Source organism: Macrobrachium nipponense, chromosome 26 (assembly GCF_015104395.2).
Source record: "Macrobrachium nipponense isolate FS-2020 chromosome 26, ASM1510439v2, whole genome shotgun sequence".
In the NCBI taxonomy this organism is placed as follows: Eukaryota; Metazoa; Arthropoda; class Malacostraca; order Decapoda; family Palaemonidae; genus Macrobrachium; species Macrobrachium nipponense.
In genome coordinates this window covers 23195210-23220323 of record NC_087215.1, presented here as the reverse complement: position 1 = coordinate 23220323, position 25114 = coordinate 23195210, and the positions used below count along the sequence as shown (strand labels likewise).

The 25114-nt window shown below is 38.4% G+C and overlaps 1 protein-coding gene across 10 annotated transcripts in view; it reads left to right on the top strand.

Annotated features, from left to right (window-relative positions):
- LOC135200070 (protein glass-like) overlaps positions 1-25114 on the top strand; it is a 1678662-nt gene that overhangs the window by 1528593 nt on the left and 124955 nt on the right. For all 10 annotated transcript variants that reach the window (XM_064228352.1, XM_064228351.1, XM_064228350.1 and 7 more), the window contains one exon: positions 7532-7754. In XM_064228352.1, coding sequence (XP_064084422.1) covers positions 7532-7754 — 223 coding nt within the window. The remainder of the gene's footprint in view (positions 1-7531; positions 7755-25114) is intronic.

The window sequence follows — 25114 nt, the reverse complement described above, 5'->3', positions numbered from 1 at the left end:
CGAAGGGATAGGTCATCGTCGGATGGGGATGTGGTCTTTGAGCCTATTGGAAGGAAGGGAGGGAAGAGAGAGAGAGAGAGAAGGGGGGGAGAGGGAGTGTGGGGAGGAGAAATGTGTGATTGGATGGTTGATTTCAGAATGAGGAGGTGGGGGCTATGAAGGGGGTGGGGGGGGGCGAGCGGTTTTTAGGGAATGGAATGAGCTGTATTATATAAAAGCGAAAAGCAGCGGTGGGCGGCGGGTCTTTGTGGAATCCCTACCACTCCCACGCCCTCCCATATATAGCCCTCGCCATCCCCCAAAAGACGGCGGACTTGGTAGTATTTCCTTCATCGCTGTGTATGCTTCCACCATTTTCTTGGTGTGAGTGCCACTCGGGACCCTACTATACTTTCGTTGGCTGTCGCGGCTTCTACCGCCGACTTGGTTCTATGGAATCTAGTATGAGCTACGCCAACGTGTAATTTGACGTGTGCCAAGTTGTTTTACCAATACATTATTATTCCTTTTAATGCGACTTTTTTTGTGTCGTATCGCTATCTGCGGCTTTTAAATAACGATTCAAAATAGTGGTTGTAAATTTCCCTGGATTGTTTATCGGATTTCTGTTTGTAGTTAGTTCTTGTATGCTCCTTGAGATTCTGCATTTCCTGGATCAATCAGTAACCTGAAAGAGAATTAAAAATCTTCAAGGAATATCGTATTGCCAATAATTTTTTTTTTCTGGACGTTCGAAAATAGTGTATTGATCGATAAACCCAATTTGGGAATCTACTACACATAGTCGCAGCATTCTTCGGTCATATTGAGCTACATAAGCATTTTTTGAAAAATCACCGTAAATATTCATCTTAAACCCAAATCACCGTAAATATTCATCTTAAACCAAATTCATTACAGCGCTGAATAATCCCTTGGAATCCAGTGTTTGGCTTCAAGCCTAAATCTCATATTCCATTCCATGCCACTAGCTTTTTATACGTACACCGAAATAATATTATATATATATATATATATATATATATATATATATATATATATATATATATATATATATATACACATACTATATACTTGATCTGTTAACTTCTTAAATTATAGATATAGTCGTCATTTTCCGTCATCGAAATCCACGGCACTATACTGTAGCAACAAGCAAGAGGAACCAGAAAAAAGATTAAAAAACAAAAAATAAAAAAAAAAGTGCGAAAAAGGTGTGACTTTGGGGTCATGGCCACCGCCTGATTCTTTTAGAAGGTTCTGGTTTTGTTATGGGCTCAGCCGACTGTGTCCCGACACTTCTCATTAGATATTGCTCAACGGAAATTTTTTTTATTTCAGTGTCTTTTTCTTTCTTTTCTTTTCTTTTTTTTATTTTAGTTTACGCACGCACTCCCGGTGCCGTTTTCGACAGCGGTGGGAGATGAGTAAAGAACTGGAATGGACGAGGCGAACTGGAAGGATTCTGGAATAGTAGGAGGAAAGGATTGATGGCGGAGAGTTATAAACTATTGAGTGCGGTCTGATTATTCTCTCTCTCTCTCTCTCTCTCTCTCTCTCTCTCTCTCTCTCTCTCTCTCTCTCTCTCTCTCGCGGAATTTCGTATTTAGGCTGATGAAGAACGTCCCCAAATGCAAATGATAATTTTGTGTGTGTGAGTAAAATACTCAGTATTTAGATAATTAAGGGTAATCGATAAAAAAAATGTGATGATATAAGGGGAAAATAGAAAAGTGGGCTTCGATAACGTAGCCCTTTCAAAGGTAGAATGTGGATGAGATCATCGGTAGAATAACGTCAGTAAAAGAGAGTAGGATAGACGTGAGATCATCAAATAAAAAACGGAGGTAAAAGTCGATAATTATCCCAGAAGCACATGTAATGCACACAGTCCAGCTTCACTCATTCCGCCATTCTGGAGAGAAGTTCGGAGTCTCCAGGATCTAATGAACGTTTGAATTATGAACTCCAAAGAGAATCAGATACAACTAAAGGAAGGGGAAAATGCGATAAAAGAATGAAGAAAAACAACAGTTGCCTCGGTGGACAAAAAAAAAAAAAATCGGTCTAAAGTAAGGTGGCGAGATTTAGCTTAGGGTAGAGGGGGCGGGGTTGTCCTGGTTGGAAGGGTGGGAGATGGGTTGGGGTCGAGGAATCATAAAATTTTGATAAAAGAGTAAGTTTTTCAAAAGATTTTCTGGTCGTCTGAGGAATAATTTACCTCTACTTTGGGGGCAGATTTTACAGCTGCTGCTGGTATGAGAGAGAGAGAGAGAGAGAGAGAGACCAATGCAAAAGTTACAGCATCAGTTCCGAAATGTGAATTACGATTCTCTTTCTTCTTTTGGAATTCCTTTCCTTCAGAAGATAACAATGAAATAAAATAATAATGACGATGACAAATGCGATGACTCGCCATATTTTTGCGCTTGCTTCGTATTTTTGAACGCTTAAACCTATTCTATCTTTCTTTTTTTCGTGGGAGTAATATCAAGAAATAAAGCCTTATTTGAGTCCTGTTTTTATGACGGAGCTGAATGAAGTTGAACGGAAATGAGCGAAATCTTTTCAAAATGAAATAGGATGTACTCGTTTTGTGTGAGATAGCGGCATCACCTGGATGTGTTTATGAAGTTAAAGTTTCTGTGGTGGTGTAGTTTGAAAGTTACTGTTTCAGATATATATATACTTATATATATATATATATATATATATATATATATATATATATATATATATATATATTTATTTTATATAATTTATATATATCTATATATATAAGAAATATAGATATATATATATAAATATATATATACATATATACATATATATATATATATATATATATATATATATATATATATATAGATATTATATAGATATATATATATATATATATATATATATTATATTAGATATAGCTATATTATATATATATATATATATATATATATATATATACATATGTATACACATATATGTAAATGTATAAAGATACATATATGAATACATATATATAATATATAGATATATATATATATATATATATATATATATATATTATATATATATATATATGATTTTTAACTATTTTATATTTCAAAATAACCATATTTGATGCCAAGAATATTATTTTCATTCAGTTATTCACTTTTCACTAAAACACATTTCGAAGACGGGGCCAAAAAAAAAAACTTTTATAATAAACCGAATCTAAGTAAGTATATTCGCCGCAAATTGAAACCGCGTCAAAAATTCAACTATTTATTGAATAAATAAAAAAAAAAAAGAATTAGAGACACCGGAAATCCGTAAATGGCAGAAATATAAATTATGACCCTCCCAAAATGACGCGAAAAATGAGAGTGAAAACGTTTCTGAAAAATTGTTTTCGATGTGAAATCCATATACGTCGGCGGCATTATTTAGTGCCGTATTTAATCAGTTGGGTGCTCCCGTATTCTAATTGAATGTGCCGTGTTATATTATTATATTATATTATATTTATATTAATTATATATATATATATATATATCATATTTATACTATATATAGATATATATATATGTGTGTATATATATAATATATATATATATATATATATTATATATATACATCTGTATGTGTATATGTATGTGTATATATATACATTTATTATATATTATATATAATATATGTATTATTCCATCTATAGGGGTATGGTCTGCCGATATATTTTGATTAATCTGTTTGTTACTTCGTTGAAATTGTATTCATAGTCATTTGTTTTGGAATTTTCATAGGTCCGTATCGATAATAGACCTGTAGCCAATATGCGTAAAAGTGTACGGAATTTATTTGGACTGATTTCACCTTGCAGTATTTTTATTTTTTTTTAATACTTAGAAGTAAAGAGCAATGTCACTTGGTATTTTATGACTATTGTTAATATAGGATTGATTATGACATCCCCTTGATAATTATACCATTATATAAAGAATTATGCTTCAGGAATTATCAAAGGTGAAACAGTATACTTTTACAGTAAATGTAACTACGGTCTGTATAATCGAGCAAATCAGTCTTTGTGATTTAATACTCTCATCATTGGCTCTTCAGAAATTTCAACGTCAAATGATTCGTAAAATTTGATCAGTTACTTATGTACATCGAGGCTTGCTTATTTATTGTATTTCATCGTTACGGAAAAGGAAATTGATTCAAAGCTCACTTATTTCTCCATGGCTGGCGGTAGATGTAGTTCAGGCGGGTATAATCAAAAGGTTATAAGCGACGCAAGTTCCATATAACAAGCACCGTAAACAATTACTCTACCTATTGTCAATTTAGAGAAAGGGCAGTTCGAGGGTAAGGCAACACCAGTATATGCTGGTCCAACGCACTAAATGCTTTAAAATCCCAATTATATCAGCGGTTTCACGCTGAAGGCTATAGAGCAAGCCACCACGCCGTGCTGTAGTGAATATTAAGAATTCAGTGTCATTGCGCTCTTTCAGTTTTGTTGTTCGTAGTGTTTCAATAGAGCCCTCTTTGTTGTTCAGCGCGCATATTTGCGTAATGCATGTATTACAACGGAGAGAAAACTGAACGAACGCTTAGAAAGGATGCGTCCGGATGAGAGAAATAGCGAGGAATAGTATGTGAATTAATTGACTTTTTTTTAAATAAAATTGTATATATGATTAAAATTATATATTATATATATATATATATATATATGAATATATATATATATATATATATATATACTATATATATACATATCTGCTAAACACACATTTATATATATACATATATACATAAACACACACACACACACACACACAAATATATATATATATATATATATATATATGTGTGTAGTATATATATATATATATATATATATATATATATATATTTATTTAAAATGTGTATATACATATAAGTATGCATATATTTATGTATGCCTCGGCGTTCATAAATATAGGGCAAGCAGCAATTTGCGAGGGAGCGCTGCTCCCAATCTCATTATTCGGCGAAAGGGCGTAAAGTTCTTGCGGAATGTGATTGCCTTTGTGTCCCGTCTGGAGGTATTATATCCGTCCGGGAAACGAACATTTATCTACGCCAATTATAAAATATTGCAAGTGGCCGCGTCATTTGCTTAAATTAATTCAATTCTTGCGCCGGCAATAAGTTTGGCCCCGGTGTCACATATGATAATTCCACCAGCATCGGGCGTCAATGCCACGCGGCGTTTTTCCGATAATCTGCATAATTATCAGCTAATACTTGGGCATTATTTTCACCCCGACATCAAATGTAATTTGTTGAGGTGGCGTCGGTGTCGTCGTCACTGCCAATGTATATTTATATGTAATTCTCGCTTTTCCGCGTAAAACGACAGCTGGGATCGTTTACCTAATTCAAACCCAATTTATGCATTAGTTTTGCTCAATGCGATTATCTCCTTTTTATTTTTTTTATACTTTTTTTCTTCTCTCTCTCTCGCTCTCCTTACCAAAGCCTTTGTTTCTCGGCATTTGTCTTACTTGTAAATTATATAAATGGCTGTCCTCCTTCCTTGTTTTTGTCTCATTAAAAACTAATCTTCACTTCCCTTCCTCTCTCTCTCTCTCTCTCTCTCTCTCTCTCTCTCTCTCTCTCTCTTTCTCTGTTTTTATTTCGCTTTAACCTAATCTTCCCATTTGTCCTCTTAATCTAATTCAGGACTAGGTTTTTTTTTCATGATTTTTCTCGCAGGCCCTCAGCTCCTCCCTTAAGCTCCCCTAACCCCCTTTTTCTGCCCCCTCCTTCCCTAATCCACGTGCCCTAGCACCAAAATCCCCCTACTCCTCACCCCCCCCATCCCCTCACCCCTCTACCGGACCACTCTCACTATAGGCATATCCCCGCAGGTGCTGAAAAATGGGATATCATTAAACGTTCAACGGAAACGATTAAAAGACAGCGCCAACGTTTTCTTCATTAATGTTTCTCATTTGTTGCCGTATTATATCGCGCGAAGGTTATTATGGAGCGCCAGCCTACCTACTAACGTCCCCCCCTCCCGCCCCGCCCCCACCCCCTCCCCTCTCCCTCCCATCCACGCTCAGCTCCTCCTCCGCTTCTCCGGCGAAAATTTTTTTTTTCGCTCTTAGTATTTTCACGGCCATTCCGTATGATGCTTGGACGTCCTTCCCCCGCCCCTCCCCCCCCCCCCCAGGGTCGTCCGAAGGCATTTCCAAGCGGCGACATTCCCTCCGGAGGCGCCCCTCGGCTTGAGGAACTCCTCCCCCCTCCGAATCGTCTGGGAGACGGAGCGTAAAGAAATCGCCCGAAAGCTTGTGGAACGGATGGAGGGCCTCTGGCCAACTCGAAACCCATTACACATGAAAAATTGTGACCCAAGAGCAAGTGTGCCAAAATATGGGGATTTTTAATGAGGATTTTAATCACATCACTTTTATTATTTTTTTTGGATGAGTGACTCGGACACATTGGGTGGGATTAAGCTGTTGGTTTTCTTTCTTCGTCAGGCGTCTTCTCTTCTGTGTGTATGTTTTTTTTTATTGGTTTTGCGGATTTATATCTGTTTGCGTTATCTTGACCGGTTTTTTTTTTCGTGGTCATTGAGTGTTTTTTCAGTTAGGTCAATCTACTAGACAACCATGTAATTTTTATTTTCTTTTGAACTGATTTTATAAAAACTGAAGACCATGTATATATATATATATATATATCTATATATAGATATATTAATATATATACATACATATTATAATATATATATATATATATATTATAATATAAGATAGATAGATAATTAGATATAATGTAGCTTACCTTTTTTTTTTATCAAAGTATACGTTTCTGTCTTTCTTTTTAAAAAGTTACAATCGTCGAAACACCTTTTAACAAGGTAGGAACGTCGTTGATTACCCTTTATGAGAAACGATTTATTCTTGTAATATTTTTAGTACAAAATATTTTGTACAATTCTTATCAGATGTGAAGAGTTGAATTTTTTTTAAGTCATTGAGAAGTGGGTGAGGTTTTGCCTAGCAAGGAAATTTTGGGATTGGTGAATACAATGGTCAGACAGAGGCTTTTACATTATTTGCGAAGTCTTTTCGCAACTACCTAAAGGTTTGTTGATATCTTGTGCAACATTTCTTGTGCATGAGACTCTTCCTCCAGCTGTCTAATTAAATATCTTATAAACTTTACGATAGGCTACCTGAATAATAACATATCTCTTGTTACATAGTATTATCATAACTTTTATGCATATCATTGTTATTTCTAAGAATCACCATAATGTTAAAAGTAAATGGACATAAAATCAACGATAGTCTTCATGTAGTGACCTTGGTACAGCACTACAAGAAGGTCTATTGAGGATGTTATTTCTCTGTTGTTGTTGTTGTTGTTATAATTATATTAATTACTACTGAGAACCCCAGTCTCATGAACTGGCTTCTCAGACCAAAACCAGAGACGGTCCAGGATCTTCCCCGCTTTCTAACGCGTCTTCTTCTTCTTGCAGATATTTATGCACAAGTCTGCCATGCAGATGCACAGCCGGGAGGCGCACCGGAGTGAGGTGAAGCCACACCAGTGCCAGCAGTGCCTAAAATCATTCTCTTCGAACCACCAGCTGGTCCAACACATCAGAGTCCACACTGGGGAGAAACCGTACAAGTGTTCCTACTGCGACAGACGCTTCAAACAGCTGTCGCACGTTCAGCAGCACACTAGACTGCATACTGGTGAGTACCCGAGAACGATTGCCACTTCCACAGATGCCCTCGTTGTGAGCGCGTTCGTTTAGTTTTCCTCCCTGTTGCAACTGTTCTGTCTATCCTTTTTATCGGGGCCGTGCTGAACGCACCCAGGGTTTCTTTGGAAAATGTTGTGGATTCTTGGAAATGACAATTTTTTCGGTACGTCGGTGTGTTTCATATTCCAGTACTGACCCTTCTGTGATGCAATCATGAAGGTGTCAGTTTTTGAACGGTAACTGAAAGTGTCCTGGAAAATTGATCACTTACTATTATTAGCACTAATAATACTACACTACTACTACGACTGTTACGTCTTTTCCCCCCACTAATTCCATTAAAAAAATAAAAACTCCTGATTTATGTAGGTAAGAAGATTATATTTATCAATGGGCGTCAAAAATATATCTGACAGATCTGCGTACCGCCCGGAGCGCATAAACCACTACTACTACTACTACTACTACCACCATTACTACTACTAGTAACTCTGCAGCTTTTACTACGTTTTTCCATTGTTAATTTCATTCAGAAATCTAACATTTCTGCAGTTAAGGAGATTACAGATATCAATGGACGTGAAATCAAAGCCGGTATACAGATCGTCCAACCGCCCCGAGCGCCTAAACTGCTTTGGTCTCAGTTTCATTGTGCTGTTGATTTTGATTGCGTTTTTTTACATAGAATTATAAAAAAAAAATTGTTTTTGATCACAATGAAAAGTTTTAGAGCTGACGGAAATACTTTTAGCTTTTTCCCTTTACAAAGTCGCCTTTTATTACTTTCAATCTCATTTTTGCTACTCTAGTAAATTTGAACGTTTTTTCCAGTGGCGTTCTCATCCTTTTGGAATATATCTTGAGGCGACGGTATTTAAATTCAAAACTGGAATAAGTTTATTAGAAACTAAAAAAAAAAGATTTATGATTAATCATTCAAGTTACCGAAGTTAAAAAGCTGTGTATGGGATGTGTTAGTAATTTGGCCTTCTGTGAAGGCATATCTTTGTCGCGTACTGTGATTTATTTGTTACGGTGATTTTTAACATTGGCAGCGGGTTATTTGCAAACGGCTTGAATGGTGTTTTTCATTATATTGCATTTGTCACTTCTCATGCAACACACCCCTCCCCATTTGTTTATATTTAAGGGAAACAAAATTCTAACAGTTACGTCATTTGCAAATGTTGGTATGAAATTTATCATTTTCCCATCATTTCATTCTATTTCTTCATATTCTATTGTTTTCCGCGTGTCCATTACGTCTCATTAATAGATGCATTTTCTCTCTCTCTCTCTCTCTCTCTCTCTCTCTCTCTCTCTCTCTCTCTCTCTCCATAGCAATAGGTCATTTTCAAACTTAGGTCCCTGAGGCGACGCATTTTATACCCACTTCCGCTCTGATTCACCCCTACTCATTGTAACCAGTCTACCCTTTACGATGAATCACAGGCCAGTTCATCTTTTAAGCCACTTTGCTTCGTCCATTAATCATATAGTTCTTGCCAGCAGCATCTCTCTCTCTCTCTCTCTCTCTCTCTCTCTCTCTCTCAGTTTTGATTGTCGGTTCAACCCTATTGTCTAATAGTCTTCTTAAGCTACCTCCTCTCTCTCTCTCTCTCTCTCTCTCTCTCTCTCTCTCTCTCTCTCTCTCTCTCAGTTTTGATTGTCGGTTCAACCCTATTGTCTAATAGTCTTCTTAAGCTACCTCCTGTCTCTCTCTCTCTCTCTCTCTCTCTCTCTATCTTGTCATGGAGGCGTTTGCTAGAACATACATTCTTTTAATCTTATTGTTTTTTTTTATTCGAGTCACTTTTTATACTGCAATGCCTTTTTCGAACAAAAAGCCGTTTATTTTTATAATGACTGACGATGTACAAAAGGGACTTATCAGTTGTATGTTGATTGTGAATAATTGTATTAGTCTCCTTTCTCCATTTCGACTTTGTATCTTCATATTTAACTTCATTATCATCAATTTCTTCATGGAAATTTTGAGTCGTAACTATCGTCGTCATAATCATCATCACGGGGATTCCCTTCTTGTCCTCAGTGCCTGGGCATCAGTCCTATAAGTGCCCTTGGTACCCCCGTTCATCTGTTTCAATAATTCCTTTTCCTCGACAGTGACTGTAGTCACTATAGTGTTCTTTCCATCAACAACGCTCTCTCCCTCTCTTTCTCTTTCGATGCTTAAGTAACGACCATCAGTATCATTCTCTTAATCATTATCATTTCTAAAACTCATCATCGTTTCTCTCGTGGCGTTAGTATTTCTTCAGGGATGTTTGAAGAGTCATTGTGATTTTATTTTTGTTATGGATGTTTTTAATAAGCGTCGTATTCATCATCTCTCTTCCATCCGAAACATCATACTCATCATAATCATTCATTCACCTTGAACGTCCAGGTCATCATCATCATCATCATCATCACCATCATCCTCCTCCTCCTCCTCCTCCCCTCCTCCTCATTTTCATCATCATCATCTCACTTCCATCCGAAGCGTCATACTCACCATAATCATTCCTTCACGTTGAAAGTCCAGGTCATCATCATCCTCCTCCTCCTCCTCCTCCTCCTCCTACTATTACTACTACTACTACTACTACTACTCCTACTCCTCCTCCTACTACACCTGTCGAGTGTGAGGGAGCGAGCGAGGCGGAGGTAATGCGTTTTGATCTTCCATTTTCAACACTTCCGTCTCCTCTGCACGCCGTTATTTCCGCTGGCCGGATGAGGGATCAACACCCACACCGCCTTTCTCTCTCTCTCTCTCTCTCTCTCTCTCTCTCTCTCTCTCTCTCTCTCTCTCTCTCGATCGTCTCATCCGAATCAGGGCGTTTTGAGGATGAGAACTTCGGCAGGAAGGTGCTTCATAATTATGCTCGCTTTTTATTTCGTCTGATTCCGTTTTCGTCGTTTGTGTTTTGGTTTCAACTAGTTTTTCTTCGTTTAGTAGTAACATGTTTACATAGTTTGGTTTTTTCATCGCGCACTTCGGTATGATTCGATTTAATCTTTCGATTTTTTATATTGTATTTTGTTCTTATTTTGCCACTTTTGAATTTTATATATATTTATTTTTTTCGATTTCTTGTACTAGATTGTTCTTATTTTGCCAGTTTTGCATTTTTCTAGTTGTATATGAAGACATTAGTTTTCTCAGTAACTTTTTTTATTTATTTATTTTTTCATTTGCTTATAATTGATTAATTCTAACACCGTAGTTGTACCAGCAACTATTTATTGTTTTGTTATTTTTTATAATGTTTTATGATCATTTTAGGACTAGGCTTTAACAACAATTACCCTATTATTTATTATTTTTCATTCATATCTTAATTTTCTCTCATTCAATTTTAAGACGTCGGCCATACTTTTCCATAATATTATTTGATATTGCTTCAAGGGAAGGTCATTACAGAAGAGAGTTTATCTACGAGAGCCGCTTATCTTTTATCTTTTGATAATTTTTATTTCTATTAATTACGTTTGTTGATTACCATATTTACCATTTGTGTTAGTATTTCCGTTGATTGTTTAATTCGTCATGGCGAATTCTTTTAAGCCCGTTCTTTTTCATTCCGCATTTTAAAAATAAATGGCTATATGGAAGTAAAAATAACGTACGTTCGGTATTCACATTAACATCCTTGGAAAGTAAATTTACAGTAATATGGGTGGTTGGTTTTGTTATTTAAACAGCAGAAACCAAATACGCGTACTACTATGGATTTACTGTCAAATTTTAGTGACTCAAGCGATGATGAGTGTTCTTTGAATAACATACTTATTATATAAACCATGGTATGATTGCAGAGCCTGTTCAGAGTATCATAATTAGCTCGTTCAGAACCCGATGACCTCGGAATAAAAATCGTAGCGACATAAAGCAGCGGTAATGGCGCCATTACCCTGAAAACTGTAAGACGGAATTGTTTTTGTGTTTTGACCGTCGGAGTTTACAAAGGCAATTCGTATGGAGATTGTAACCTTGCAACCCCACCCCCAATCCCCTCTCCCTTCTTCCCCCCACCCCCCTTCCCTTAACCCCTTCCTCTTCCCTTCTCCCTAACTTAACCAACCCATCCCCCCCCCCCCCCCCACTCTCTGACCCACCCAAAATAAATCGTATGGCCGAGAAACTTGCATAAAGGGGGCGAAAACTCTTTAATCCCCTTTAAGCCCGTTGCCATACTTAATGAAACTGCTCAAGTATGTAAATTGCCCTCCCTTTTTTTTTTTTTTTCTTTTGTCCTTTTTTTCAGCTCCGAAGAATCCCATCATTTTCGTATATTTTTGCCGCATAATGCAGTCTTGGGAAAGCATATAACAAAAGCATAATATTTATTGTTTTCGTTTTCCGCTGTTATTGTCGTCATTACTATTCATGTGTTGGGTTTTTTTTTCATGATTGGGTTCTCAGTCCTTTCGTTTAGTAATGTTGTTTATTAGCATTTGATGCTTCATTGCTTCAGTCGGATGTATTAATTTTTACAGTATATTTATAAAGAAATATTTGACAGAATATTACACACGCTTGACTTTTTATGTTCACTACCATTAAACCACAAATGTCACCGAGCGGGAGTTTTAATGCATCCGCCTCGGCCAGGACTCAAATCGGAGCCCATAGCTGTTATACAACGGATATTCCGGTAAAGCACTAGAATGGTAGAATGAATTAGTATATATATATATATATATATATATATATATATATATATATATATATATATATATATATACATATTCATACACCCATACAAGTTCCTAGTAGGATAGAATCAGTAATCTCCTTCGTCCGTGAAATATATTGTCAGGTCACAGAAGGATTTGGAAATTGTGAGTTGCCACGGGTGGTTGAAGTGTCTCCTCCTCCTCCTCCTCTCGTCCCTCCTCCTCTCCTCCTTCCTCCTCCTCCTCCTCCTCCTCCTCCTCCTCCTCCTTGTCTTCTTTCTCCTCCTACTCTCACACATAACGCGCAGTAAAAATTCTCGGCACGTGAAACAAAAGGCTCAAATTATGTTGGTGGAATATTCAAATTGGGTCATAAAATAAGGAGAATTGGGGATTCGTGCTCCTACGGCCGACGCGCCTCTGGGAGTCCTCCTTATGTGCGTGTCCCTGGTGGCTGGATGTCCTTAGCGTCCTCAAGCTCGTGTCCCCGCTCGGTGGTCTTTATATCTCTGTACTTGCAGTGTTCTTAAACATGTCTGTCCCTGATGTGTCCTTACCTCTGGGTATTACTTAGGGTTCCCCATTCGTGGTATCCTTCTCAGGAAGATGTCCTCTTGCGTTTATCGCTGGCTGATGTCCTCATTGATTGCGTCTTCGTTGACTTTCCTTGAATCTGAAACCTTACTTTGATGTCCTTCCTAATGATGTCCCCGATGGGTGCTACTACTCGTATTTTTGGAATTCGGTGTCTTTGCTGATGTCCCCGATGGGTGCTACTTGTATCTTTGGATTTCGGTGTCCTTACTGATGTCCCCGATGGGTACTACTTGTATCTTTGGATTTCGGTGTCTTTACTGATGTCCCCGATGGGTATTGACTTCTGAGTTCAAAATTCCTGGACATCATCGATGGTGTCCTGTCAAATTTCAGGGGAAGTATGCTGGTCTGATTATGTGCGAATAAGAATAATAATAAAAAAAAGAAGAAATAAGGTTCAAGAATCAAGAATCTGGAGTGCATGGTGCCGGCAAGATGTTGAAGGCCTCTGTCAAGGCACTGTAGAATGGAAATTAACTTCATCCCTCCTCCTCCTCCTCCTCCTCCTCCTCCTCCAATATCCCCATGAGCATCCCAGCTCGTCTTTATGTCTGATATTTCTAAGCGTGGGGGCCATAAATGAAAGATCCGAGGGGAGCGTTGCCCCCCCATGGATAATAAAAGAGCTGACGAGGTTCCCGGGTCGACCTCTTCTGTGTCGCCTGCGATGCCAACTCGCACCATACACACTTGAAGGGACATTTTTTATTATTATTATTATTTTTTTTTTTCTCGAAACCGCCTGTGTATTTTTTTAATGCCCCGCCGGTATATCTATAATTTTCCCCCACATTTTTGAAGTTGAGGCCTTACGATTCAGCTTTCTCGGTGGCGAAATAATTTGGGGGTGAATAAACCTCTCTCTCTCTCTCTCTCTCTCTCTCTCTCTCTCTCTCTCTCTCTCTCTCGTAAGTTTAAGGTGTTGGTTGCATAGCATAGACATCGTCTCTCTCTCTCTCTCTCTCTCTCTCTCTCTCTCTCTCTCTCTCTCTCTCTCATCGTCATTTCATCTCGCCGGGTCGTTCGACTCGAGTTAATAAGGACGGGGGGAGGAAGAATTTTATGACTTGAGATATTTAAATTGACGGTCAATAAAACAGCGGGGTCGCATCACCCTAATTTTCATTCCTTTTGTTTTCTTTTCCATTTCCCCCAAATCGCTATGATCGAGTCCAGTGTACGTTCAGGATTCTTCTGTTTTTTTTTTTTTCTAAAACATCTTAAGGCTATACATTATGATGGATGGCCTTGTCTTGGTGTCTTGTAGAAACCCCCTTTCGGGTAGAAGAATGTAGAATATTTTATTTTTTATTTTTTTAATTTTTGTTTTCAGAATTGCAAGCTTACATTCATTCGTAGGTAATTTATCATTTTTTTCATCTTAAGGGAACTTCTAGTAACTTGTTGCCATATAGATGCAGTACACTCAGTTCTAGATAATTGATATTGACAAAAAACAATGTCCAGAGAGTTTGAAAAGACCTTTTCATCCCTGCAGATTCGCAAATGTCTATTCATATCTGAGGACCTACAACTGACCTCATCTCTCAAGAGCTACCGTTAGATACTAATACAGAATCATGGCTAATGATCTTCCATTGCGTGAGAATCATGAATGTCATGTCTTGTCTTGGGGAATTTTATAGCCGATTTCTTTGCAGAAGGGAGTTACAATTCTGTCTTCTCGTTTATATTGATGTTCTATCAAACTGACGTTGCAGATATTATCATCAAGGATAAAATTACTAATTTTTCATGTTTCATACTCAGGACACTGAAAATCCTCGTTATACCGCTTAATTGTTTACGGTGTCTTCAGCTCTAAAGAAATGCAATTGATGTCAATTTTCAACGAATCTACAAATCATTCTCTGGCGTTTAGCTATCTGGCATCTCCGTGGCGCTGCCGCTATACTCGGCCCTGAAGGAATATTTCAGAAAATCATTCAGCTCAAAGAAATTATAATTGTCTACTTATTTTTAACAAGCGGCCGCGCGTTGCATAATATGGTCGATGACTGCGCTGAATTTTATTTTTTGTGGCTCTTTTGAGAATTGATTATTAGGGACTGATCGTTGACAAAATATATAACAGTGGTTTAAATCGACAGGTGTTACAGAAGGGAAGAAAATAGCTACATAACTGAGTAAACAATTTGATGTACAGTACTAAACAGTACTAAGATACAGTGAACAAATCGGTACTGATTTCATATATCGTTATTCATATTGCTGGAGAATTTTGAAGAATGTTTCACGTGTGAGCTCGATTTTTCTATACGTTATACTTGCAATGGTTTTGTAACACACTGTATGCTGTGATAGTTATATCCTAGATAATAACCGAGCACTGTCAGATGCCACAGCATCGTCAAACGCCATGATGGCGTCTGTATGTCCACTCCGAGGACCAACCAGGCAACGCGAGGAAAAGGGAGGCTTCGTAGTAGTAGTACGGAGGGCCAAACATATAAATCCTCTTTTTGGCCCAAGGTTCGCCTATACTCCCCACCCTCCCGCCCCTCTCTCTTCCTTGGAATGGCGGTCTCCCAAGATGGAGATGGGGAGGTGGTTGGAGGGGGGTGGAGTTGGAGGAGCGTTCCAACACGTCCTCGAGAAACTGTTCAATCTCGTAAATGGAGAATGTCGGCGGAGTGGGGGAAACGGGACGTGGTGTTCCAGAATGACACTTGAACCTCTCCCTCTTCCTTCCTTATATCTTTAAAATACTACCCTCCATTCTCTGATCCTTTCCATCTCACTCCCCTTCCTCTACTTCCCCTCACCCTATACCTCTATCCTCCCTCTCCCCTCTCCCACGCAATTTTTTTTTTCTTTATAAGGAAAGAAGGGTGTCGTTCCGAGTAGCCATTGAATGGACGTACGGTGCGTCGTCTCGTCCATTTTTCGAAATTAAAACCAATTTTCGTAAAATGCCACACCGGCGTAATTCATAAAAGGTGCAAAAGAAAGGGATTGTGGAGACCGGGCTTAAGGATGGAGTAGCCTGCTACTCTCCTCCTCCTCCTCCTCCTCCTCCTCCTCCTCTCATTTTCCCCATGGCCCATGCCCTTCTTTCCCCCACCACCCTAATCTTTCCCCTTCGGTAAAAGCATAAATTCAGATCTAGATTTTTTTTCGTCTTCTTTTTCTTCTCCTTCTTCTTTCCCGCTGCTTTAAAACCTGGCTGGTGTGCTCCCCCCTTATAATTCTTCATTACAGGGAACTAGGAGTTGGGTGGGGGAGGAGGGGGGAGGGGAGGTGGAAGACGGAATCCCGGGCTCCGCCGCGCCGGGTCCCCCCGACCCGGCAATTTTGGTAATGGCTGTTTTGGGACGGCCGTGCCATCTTTCACCGCCCCGACCCCACGGCCGACCTCGCTCGCCACTTCTGCCGCTCCTTCCCTTGAAGACTTCGCATAGCAGGACCCCCTCCCCCCCTTTCTCTTCTCTCCTTTTTTATCCTAATTAATCCCTTTGGTTGGTTCGAGTCCCTAGGAGTTACGTCAGCCCGCAGGATGCATTCGCAAAAAATCCTCACGGAAGCGATGCGATCAGAAGCCGCCTATGGTGCTCGAATCTATGTTGGAGATGTTGTCGTACTTTTGGATTCCAGCGAAGCATTCCCTAAAAGAGAGAGAGAGAGAGAAACAGAGAGGGAGAGAGAGAGCATGAAACCAGGCAACCACGACCTAAACAATAGGGAACAAGGTCGTTAGTCGCGCCCAACGACCCATCAGCGACTACCAGCCCGGAATGACTAGGGGGGGTGGGACGTCCGCCGTGAAATACTGCCAAGATAAGCGAAGTTCCACACCCAGGCGGAGGAAAAAATCCGGCAATTATACGGCTGGCAACGCAGTGAAGTTTTGTTTTTACGGCCTTATTTTATATCTTATTCGTGTTTGGAGTCTTGTTTATTTCTTGGGGCGGAGGAAAACGCAAGCTTCTCATGGCATTTTACGGCAGAGCAGTTTGAGAATTTATGAAAAAGGACGGAGAGACTTATGCACGGGTATAATGTGGAGCTTTTACATATACGTATATATATATATATATATATATATATATATATATATATATTATATATATATATATATATATATATATCTGTGTGTGTAATTTTCAGTAGTGGCCACATGCAGCATATTTTATTTTAATCTTTCAATTTTCATTTTATTATTTTTTTAATTTTATTTTTATTTTATTTTTCTTTTATAATTTTCATTTTTATTTATGTTCACATAAAATCAGTTAAAGAAGCGATATCAATTCTCTTCTTAATGTTACCGTCTTCTTAAATCTTCTTTATTTCGAATTTGTGATAAGTCAAAATTCTTCAAAAAATGTCGGTCGCAAATAAAAGTATCTGTCGTTGAATCTTTTTAAATATTCACCAGTCAGATGATAATTTCAATAAATGAAAATTAAGTATTTTTTAAAATTTATTTTGTTAACAGCGCTCTATAATAACGTTGAAAATTTCCTCTTTAACTTCTCTCCGTTTCCTGCCCAGTTTTGAAGTTCCTCATGAACGCACCTCTTAATTTATTTCCGCCGAGATGGAAATACAGATTGAAGGTTAACATCTTCTAATATTTACTCAAGATAAATTGGGCAGAAGCTTGAATTGATAACCCCTGTGTTTCATGCATTTCGAGTTCTGTGGATTCGACCGAGATTTTTACGTCGGTCGTTTGTCTGTACTCTGTCTATTTCCTCTGCTTCTTTTACTTTTATGATTATGTATTTCTTATATTTTGATGATTTGTCTGTTTTCCTCTGTTTCTTGTATTTTCACGATTTGTCTATTTTTTTATATTTTAATTATTTGTCTAGTTTCCTCTGTTTCTTATATTTTCACGATATGTCTATTTTACTGTTTCTTATATTTTCACAAATTCTCTGTTTTCTGTGTTTCTTGTATTTTCACGATTTGTCAATTTTCTGTATTTCTTATGTTTTCATGATGTCTATTTTCCTGTGTTCCTTATATTTTCATGATTTGTCTATTTTCCTGTTCCTTATACTATTTTCACGATTGGTCTAGTTTCCTCTGTTTCTTATATTGTCACGATTTGTCTATTTTCTCTGTTTCTTCTATTTCCAAGATTTGTTTATTATCTCCTTATATTTTCGTGATCTATCTATTTTATATATAGTAAATATATAATATATATATATATTATATATATATATATATATATATATATGTATATATATTATAATTTTAATAATTTAGTTACCAAAATATTAACTATATACACGTTTTACTCACATTTACGCTTTACCACACAATTTATATTTATACTCGTTGATTCCTGAAATACCGATTCTTCTCACGAGAGTTTTCACAAAACCATAAAATCTGACAATTGTAAATAACCCAATAAACCAAATGAGGTCTCTGAAGAGTTCTCCCCTGTCCCCCCCCCCCCACTTTTCCCCCCCACACCCACCAAAAAAAAAAACCAAAAAAAAAAAATACAAAAAATGAAAACAGATTTAATCGAACCAATTCCACTACAAACTCTCGAGTTGTATCGACTCCTTTAACCACCGATTCTGCCACTTCGAACACCCACATTATTCATGAGATCATGAGGTCCATCTGCTGATTCCTCATCGATTCATCCATCAGCTTACTCATCCATCCATCGTTCACTCGTCCGTCGCTCACCGCTTCTCAGGGGCATTACCATAAAGTACCAGGACTTACTTACCTGGTCCATTGGCTCTTTGTTTGTTTGCAGAAGGATGCGAGTTTTCCGTTTGTAAAAAAAATGGTATTTGCTTCCTTTCGGGTTTTTACTTTTCACTTACGTAATTGTTAATTTCTTGCTATTTTAGCTGATTTTTTGGTCATTGGTTTCTCTACCGAAGTTACCTCACGTAGCGGGGGTAGTGCCTACAGTGCACATCATCCGTTACACTGTAGGCATTACATAAGGTTCCTTGCAGCCGGATTTTTACTTTTTACTTACGTACTTGCTCATTTTTTTAGCTCATTTTTAATCACCTTCCTTAGCGGGGGTAGTGCCTACAGTGCGAGTCATCCGTTACACTGTAAGCATCACATAAGGTTCCTTGCAGCGCCCCTTCGACTCCTAGCTTCAGCACCTTTCATTCCATTTACTGTACCTCCGTTCATGTTATCTTTCTTCCACCTTATTTTCCACCCTATCCTAACAATTGATTCATAGTGCAACTGCGAGGTTCTCCTCCTGTTAACTTTTTAAGCCTTTTTACTGTCAGTCTCCGTTTCAGCGCTGAATGACCTCATATAGTTCCCAGCGCTTGGTACCTGGCCGAAATCCTATATTTTATTATATTTTATTCATTCCTGGTTTGTTACTTTTCACTAAGAATGTTAATTTGTTTAAGTCAAATTTTAGCTAATTTTTGGTCAGCGATTTCTCTACCGAAGACGCTTATGTTCTCTGGTTGTCCCGAGACTGCGAACCTGAACGGCGAATTTTAAATTACATTTATATTTAATTTAGTATTTAATCTTATTCTGACACTTAGCGACGTGGGTCACGAATCCGCAAGACGTGTTGTTTTTGAGCAGCTGACAGATTGATCCCCGATTGTCAATAACGAACTGCGACGTATAGAGCTGAAAGCTGGCGCACGCACTCCGTAGACTTGTGAATGTACTCTCTGTGAATCTGGTAATTTTTTTGGTTGGTTGTGGGGAACCTCTCGCGGTCCGAGACACTCGAGGCCCAAATATCAAGTGTTGCGCGACTCTAAGCTCTTCCTCTTAAAAAAAAAAAAAGTTAGTGTCCCCGCAGCGCTGCAAGCTAAATAGAGCTCCTTTAGAGCTCCTTTCATAGAGCCAGCGTACTACTACTTCTTTTTCTCATACACGTCTCTTTCATCCGAATAAGGAGAAGCTGCCACTCCAGGAAATGTAGTGGTTGTCGTACTTTGCTGATGTTGCTCTAGTCATAGTTGACGAATTCAACGATATATAAAACCAACAGCAGCAATTTTGCAAGAAATCTTCTTCAGTGAATCATTATAATATGCGCTAAACTTCCAAACGCTCGGGCATATCTCAAAGCTCTCTCTCTCTCTCTCTCTCTCTCTCTCTCTCTCTCTCTCTCTTTAGTCATATAGTTGAAATATTCAACAATAACTAAAGCAACATCAGTAATTTTGCAATGACTTTTCTGCAGCTCATCGTGTAACTATTATATGCCGTAACTTCCAAACATGTTTCAGAGCTGTGTGTGTGTGTGTGTGTGTGTGTGTATGTGTGTGTGTGTGTGAGGGGGGTGTGTGTGATATCCCCCCTTCCCCCCAACCACCACCACCCTCTTTTTCCTTTTTAAACCCAACATCATCCATAGCTAGAGGACAGCTTCGCCTACCACCATTGTCTGTGTTCATTTGCAACAGGAGATCAATTATTGCAACCCGGAGCTCGATGATGAACACCAGGAGGCCTGATTAGTGCTACTTAGGGGAGGAAGCTGTAGATAATACTCTCTCTCTCTCTCTCTCTCTCTCTCTCTCTCTCTCTCTCTCTCTCTCTCTCTCTCTCTCCGTGGCTGCTTTTGTTTTCTTTTTTGCAACATGACCCTTGCCTATCTTAGATAGGAAGGTTGGCTCTCTCTCTCTCTCTCTCTCTCTCTCTCTCCTCTCTCTCTCTCTCTCTCTCTCTCTTTATACCACCAGCTGTAAATCCGGTCTGCCTTTCTTTACTGACGCAGTGACTTATGTACCAACTTGTTAGTCGACTGTTGTGGTTAGCAGCCAGGGTGGTATCAGGTTTCGTTTTGGTACAAAAAGTTAATTACTGAAGTGTATATTGCAATGGCAGTTATTTTTCTAATTAATTAATCGATTCATTTCTGATGCTCCATATTTTGTTAATGTCAAGTAGCCAGTGGTTAATTTGATCATTATTCCCATTAGAGAAATATTATGTCGCGTCTTCTAATTAATAGGGTACAATTTATCTTACGTATTTAATGTTATTTATATTCATTTATAACTGGGTATTTAATTTTATTTATATTCATTTGTAACTAGGTATTAATTTTATTTATATTCATTTATAACTGGGTATTTAATTTTATTTATATTCATTTATAACTGGGTATTTCATTTTATTTATATTCATTTATAACTGGGTATTTAATTTTATTTATATTCATTATAACTGGTATTTAATTTTGTTTATATTCATTGATAACTGGACATTCTTCTGTATACATATTATTGTCTCATAACGCCTTCTCAATCATATAAATTTTTTATATTGTTTAAATTATTAAACCCAAAATGACAACCCCCCCCCCCCAAAAAAAAAAAAAAAAAGTGTTTTCATTTTGCTGCCTCTTTGTAGAAACGGCCAATTTTCAAGTTCAATTGCACAGAGACCCTTTTCTCTGCGATGATTCTTCACTGCCGAGTATCCTTTTTTTTTCCCCCTTTTCGTTTTCTTCCGATGTCTGCTTTACTGAAAAGGGACAAAAACCTCCCGGAAGGAGTCTATTGTAAGAATTGATGGAGATCGTTGTCTGCTCTAGATACCAGATTTCTGTGTTTAGTCAAACATAGAATTCACGATGTCCGAAAGAGAGAGAGAGAGAGAGAGAGAGACTGACCGACCATTTGCAACAATAGGCCCCTCTCGGTGGGGTCTAACCTTCCCGTTGATTGCTCGCGTCTCTCTCTCTCTCTCTCTCTCTCTCTCTCTCTCTCTCTCTCCTTTTCTTTCATAATCCCAACCCAACCCTACTACCCCTCCCATAACCAGGTGTCAAATCAGGCCAGGTGAGCAACATAGGCGCTATTCACTGTTGCACGTGCAATATACCTCGTCCGAATGCTGGGAAACCGCGTTCGGAACGATGTGCTGTGTTTCTCCTTTTTTGTGTCTTTGTGTGTGTGTGTGTGTGTGTGTGTGTGTGTATGTGTAGCCGACCGGCGTTGGTGTCTAAGCCGCGGCCTTTTTCCCTCGAATATCCTGAACACGTCTCTTAAATGCGGGTAATAGTTAAAAGAGCCTCCTTGACGCGATATATACATTCAATCCGTCGAATTGCCTGTCCGTGTAAGGGGGACGAAAAATGGTGGTATGCCGGAAAAAATGGATATTGGAAGAAATTGGATATGATATATTGTTTTTCCTAAGAGCTTATTTTTCAAGCACCGGGATGAGGCTCAGAAGGAGGTGGAGGGGGGAGGAGGAGGAGTTGGAGGAGGAGGAGAAGGAGGAGGTCTCCCAGATACCTCCTCCCATCTCCATCTCCCCCCCCCCCCCCCCCCCCCTTACCACCGGGCATTCTTAAGAAGATTGATTGTAACTCATTCTATCAGCGAAGTTCCTCCTCCTCCTCCTCCTCCTCCTCCTCCTCCAGTGCCCTTAAAAATGTTATCTTGTAAGTTTTGGGAGAGGGCCATTATACTGTTGACATCCAAATAGGTTTACCGGTGGCGGAATTGTCTCTGTCATCCGGTCTGAGGTTTTCTAAAAGAGCCAGCGAGAGTTCTCCTGAGGAAGGGTACTTGAGGCGTCTCTCTTGGAAGGGCATCTGTGTACGCAAGCATTAGTCAGATTGGCTTCCGTGGCGCACAGTTGTTGACTCGCGTCCGTCCCGCCCGAATGAAAAGAGGCGTCCGGTGTTTGTATGGTCACTCAAGCTTCGGAAAGAGCAAACCCAGAGACTTAGCAGCAGCAGGAGGGGGTGGAGGAGGAGGTGGTGGTGAAATGGAGGTAGTAGGAGGTTACTTCCAAAGGAACACCACCATGTCGGATGGACGGACTTCTTCGTCCATCTGCAGCAGCAGGAGGAGATGGAGGAGGAGGTAGTAGGAAGTTACATCCAAAGGAACACCATCACCACCACCACCACCACCACCATGTCGGATGGACAGACTTCTTCGTCCTTCTTGCTGCTTCTGCTTCGAGGTCCTCACTCCTCTGTACTACCCCCTGGCGTCTTCTGCTGCCGCTGCTGGTCCGTCTTCTTTTTCAAGGACCCTTCACGGGTGTTTGGTCAGTGTCTTTCACCTGACCCACTCGCGAAATGGGAGCTTGGCATTAACTCGACTGTGATATACTCTCGTTTGGGACTGTTATTTGTCCACTTACCTTTAAAGGCTGGTTTCTTTGGACCTCTCCCTCCTCTTCTTCTTTTTTTTTATTTTTCTTTCTTTCGTTTTCATGTGGCTAGTCACCCGCCAACGCCTCCAGATAATGGACTGGCCAACATATTTGCACAGGAAGTAAGCATCTCTGGCGCGGCGTGTAATCGTTTCTAGCTGACTGAATCGTATCGTGGAAAGAGAGAGAGAGAGAGAGAGAGAGTTAGAGAGAGAGAGAGAGAGAGAGAGAAGCGTTGTTGAAAGATATGTATAATTCTCTTTATTTACCCGTCATTCCCCGTTTGCTGTGGGAGCTTCAGTGTAATTAGTGGAAAGTATGTAAACTGCGTTGATAATACTCCGATGATGTGAGAGAGAGAGAGAGAGAGAGAGAGAGAGATTTAAAATGATCATAAAATATATCTTGAAACGCAATACCTATTTTCTCTTTGTTTTTTCTTTTTTGTCTTTTTAAATGTATCGGGATTAAAAAAAAAGACAACTAAGAATTTGGACCTAAGGACAAAACAATCGATTCATTCAGCAATTTATTTGTAGCTCCTGACGTCACTAAATAAATCTATATCATATAATTTTTCCAGCGATTATAAAAACAATTTAATCAAGTCATTTTGCGAGTAAATACGCAAAATCTATGCAGAAGAGCATCTCCAAAGGTCAGTGCGAAAATAATTAGGAAGAGAAAGGAAAAGAACACATAGACCCAAATGCCGGCAGCAAATTTTCCTTTTTATTTTCTTCTGTCGTGTTTACTGCGAGAGGCAGTTTTAATGTTAGTGTTTGCTAATGTCCGTTTGGAAAACAAATTAATATAGTTTAACAAACGCTAAGCAGTATTGTGATGGCCCTAAATGGAGTAACAGCGAAGTTATTTCTGTGGAATATAGTCTTTTTTGTAAAACTGGGTGTTTGTGATGCTCGCAGTTTTATTATTATTATTATTATTATTATTATTATTATTATTATTATTATTATTATTATTATTTTACTTTTACTTGTGCATTTTCTTACTACTACTATTATCTTTACTACTATTAGTATTATTGATATTTTACTATGTCTGATTCTGCTTACAGTTCTGTAAATTTACTCATTTTTTATGCGTTAATTTTTAACAGTGTCTTTAATGTTTTGAATTTTAGTCTGCAATTGTGAATAATGGGAAATTACCTGCAGATTAAAAAAAGAGCTAATAAATGAATTCGCCATTTATCATTATCTTACCTGTGAATAAAGTATGATGAGAATTCGATTCACCCGTGGGTGACCTTATTTCATTATTCTTGTATTTATCAGCGGACAGAGAAACTCGATCGCTTCTTACTTTGCCAAATGATTCTCGATCTGTATTATTTTCACCCTTTCGCTCTCCTCCGCTCTATCTGTCTTATCATAATTTATGAAGATCATTGTATTCCCGTCCCGTTCCCATTCCTGACGGAGCCCCGCCCAATCTGGGCTCTATGTAAATTAGATGCGTGACATTCTCCAATATGTCTGGCACGCCTTCATTCCAGAATAGGTCTGTGTGTGCGCGCGTGCTCTCGTGTGCGTAGCTCTTTATTTATTTGTCAACCCATTTCTTTATTCTCTTATTTTAAGTCTTTAAAATCTAGCTCTAACTGTTACTTTACCTCTTCTTCTCTCTTTCATCCTGTTTTATTTAGATATTTCCCTCTTATAAAGTTTCTTCACGTTGCTTCTTCCCAAGTTACTCTGCCTCATTTGTGTCTCATTTCTATTCCTTTTTTTTCGTTTCTTCGTATCTTGTTGCCTCTCTCTCTCTCTCTCTCTCTCTCTCTCTCTCTCTCTCTCTCTCTTATCAATATATATATATATATATTATATATATATATATATATATATATATATATATAATTATATATATATAATATATATATAGCAATATATGATATATTCATTTTTATATTATATATATATA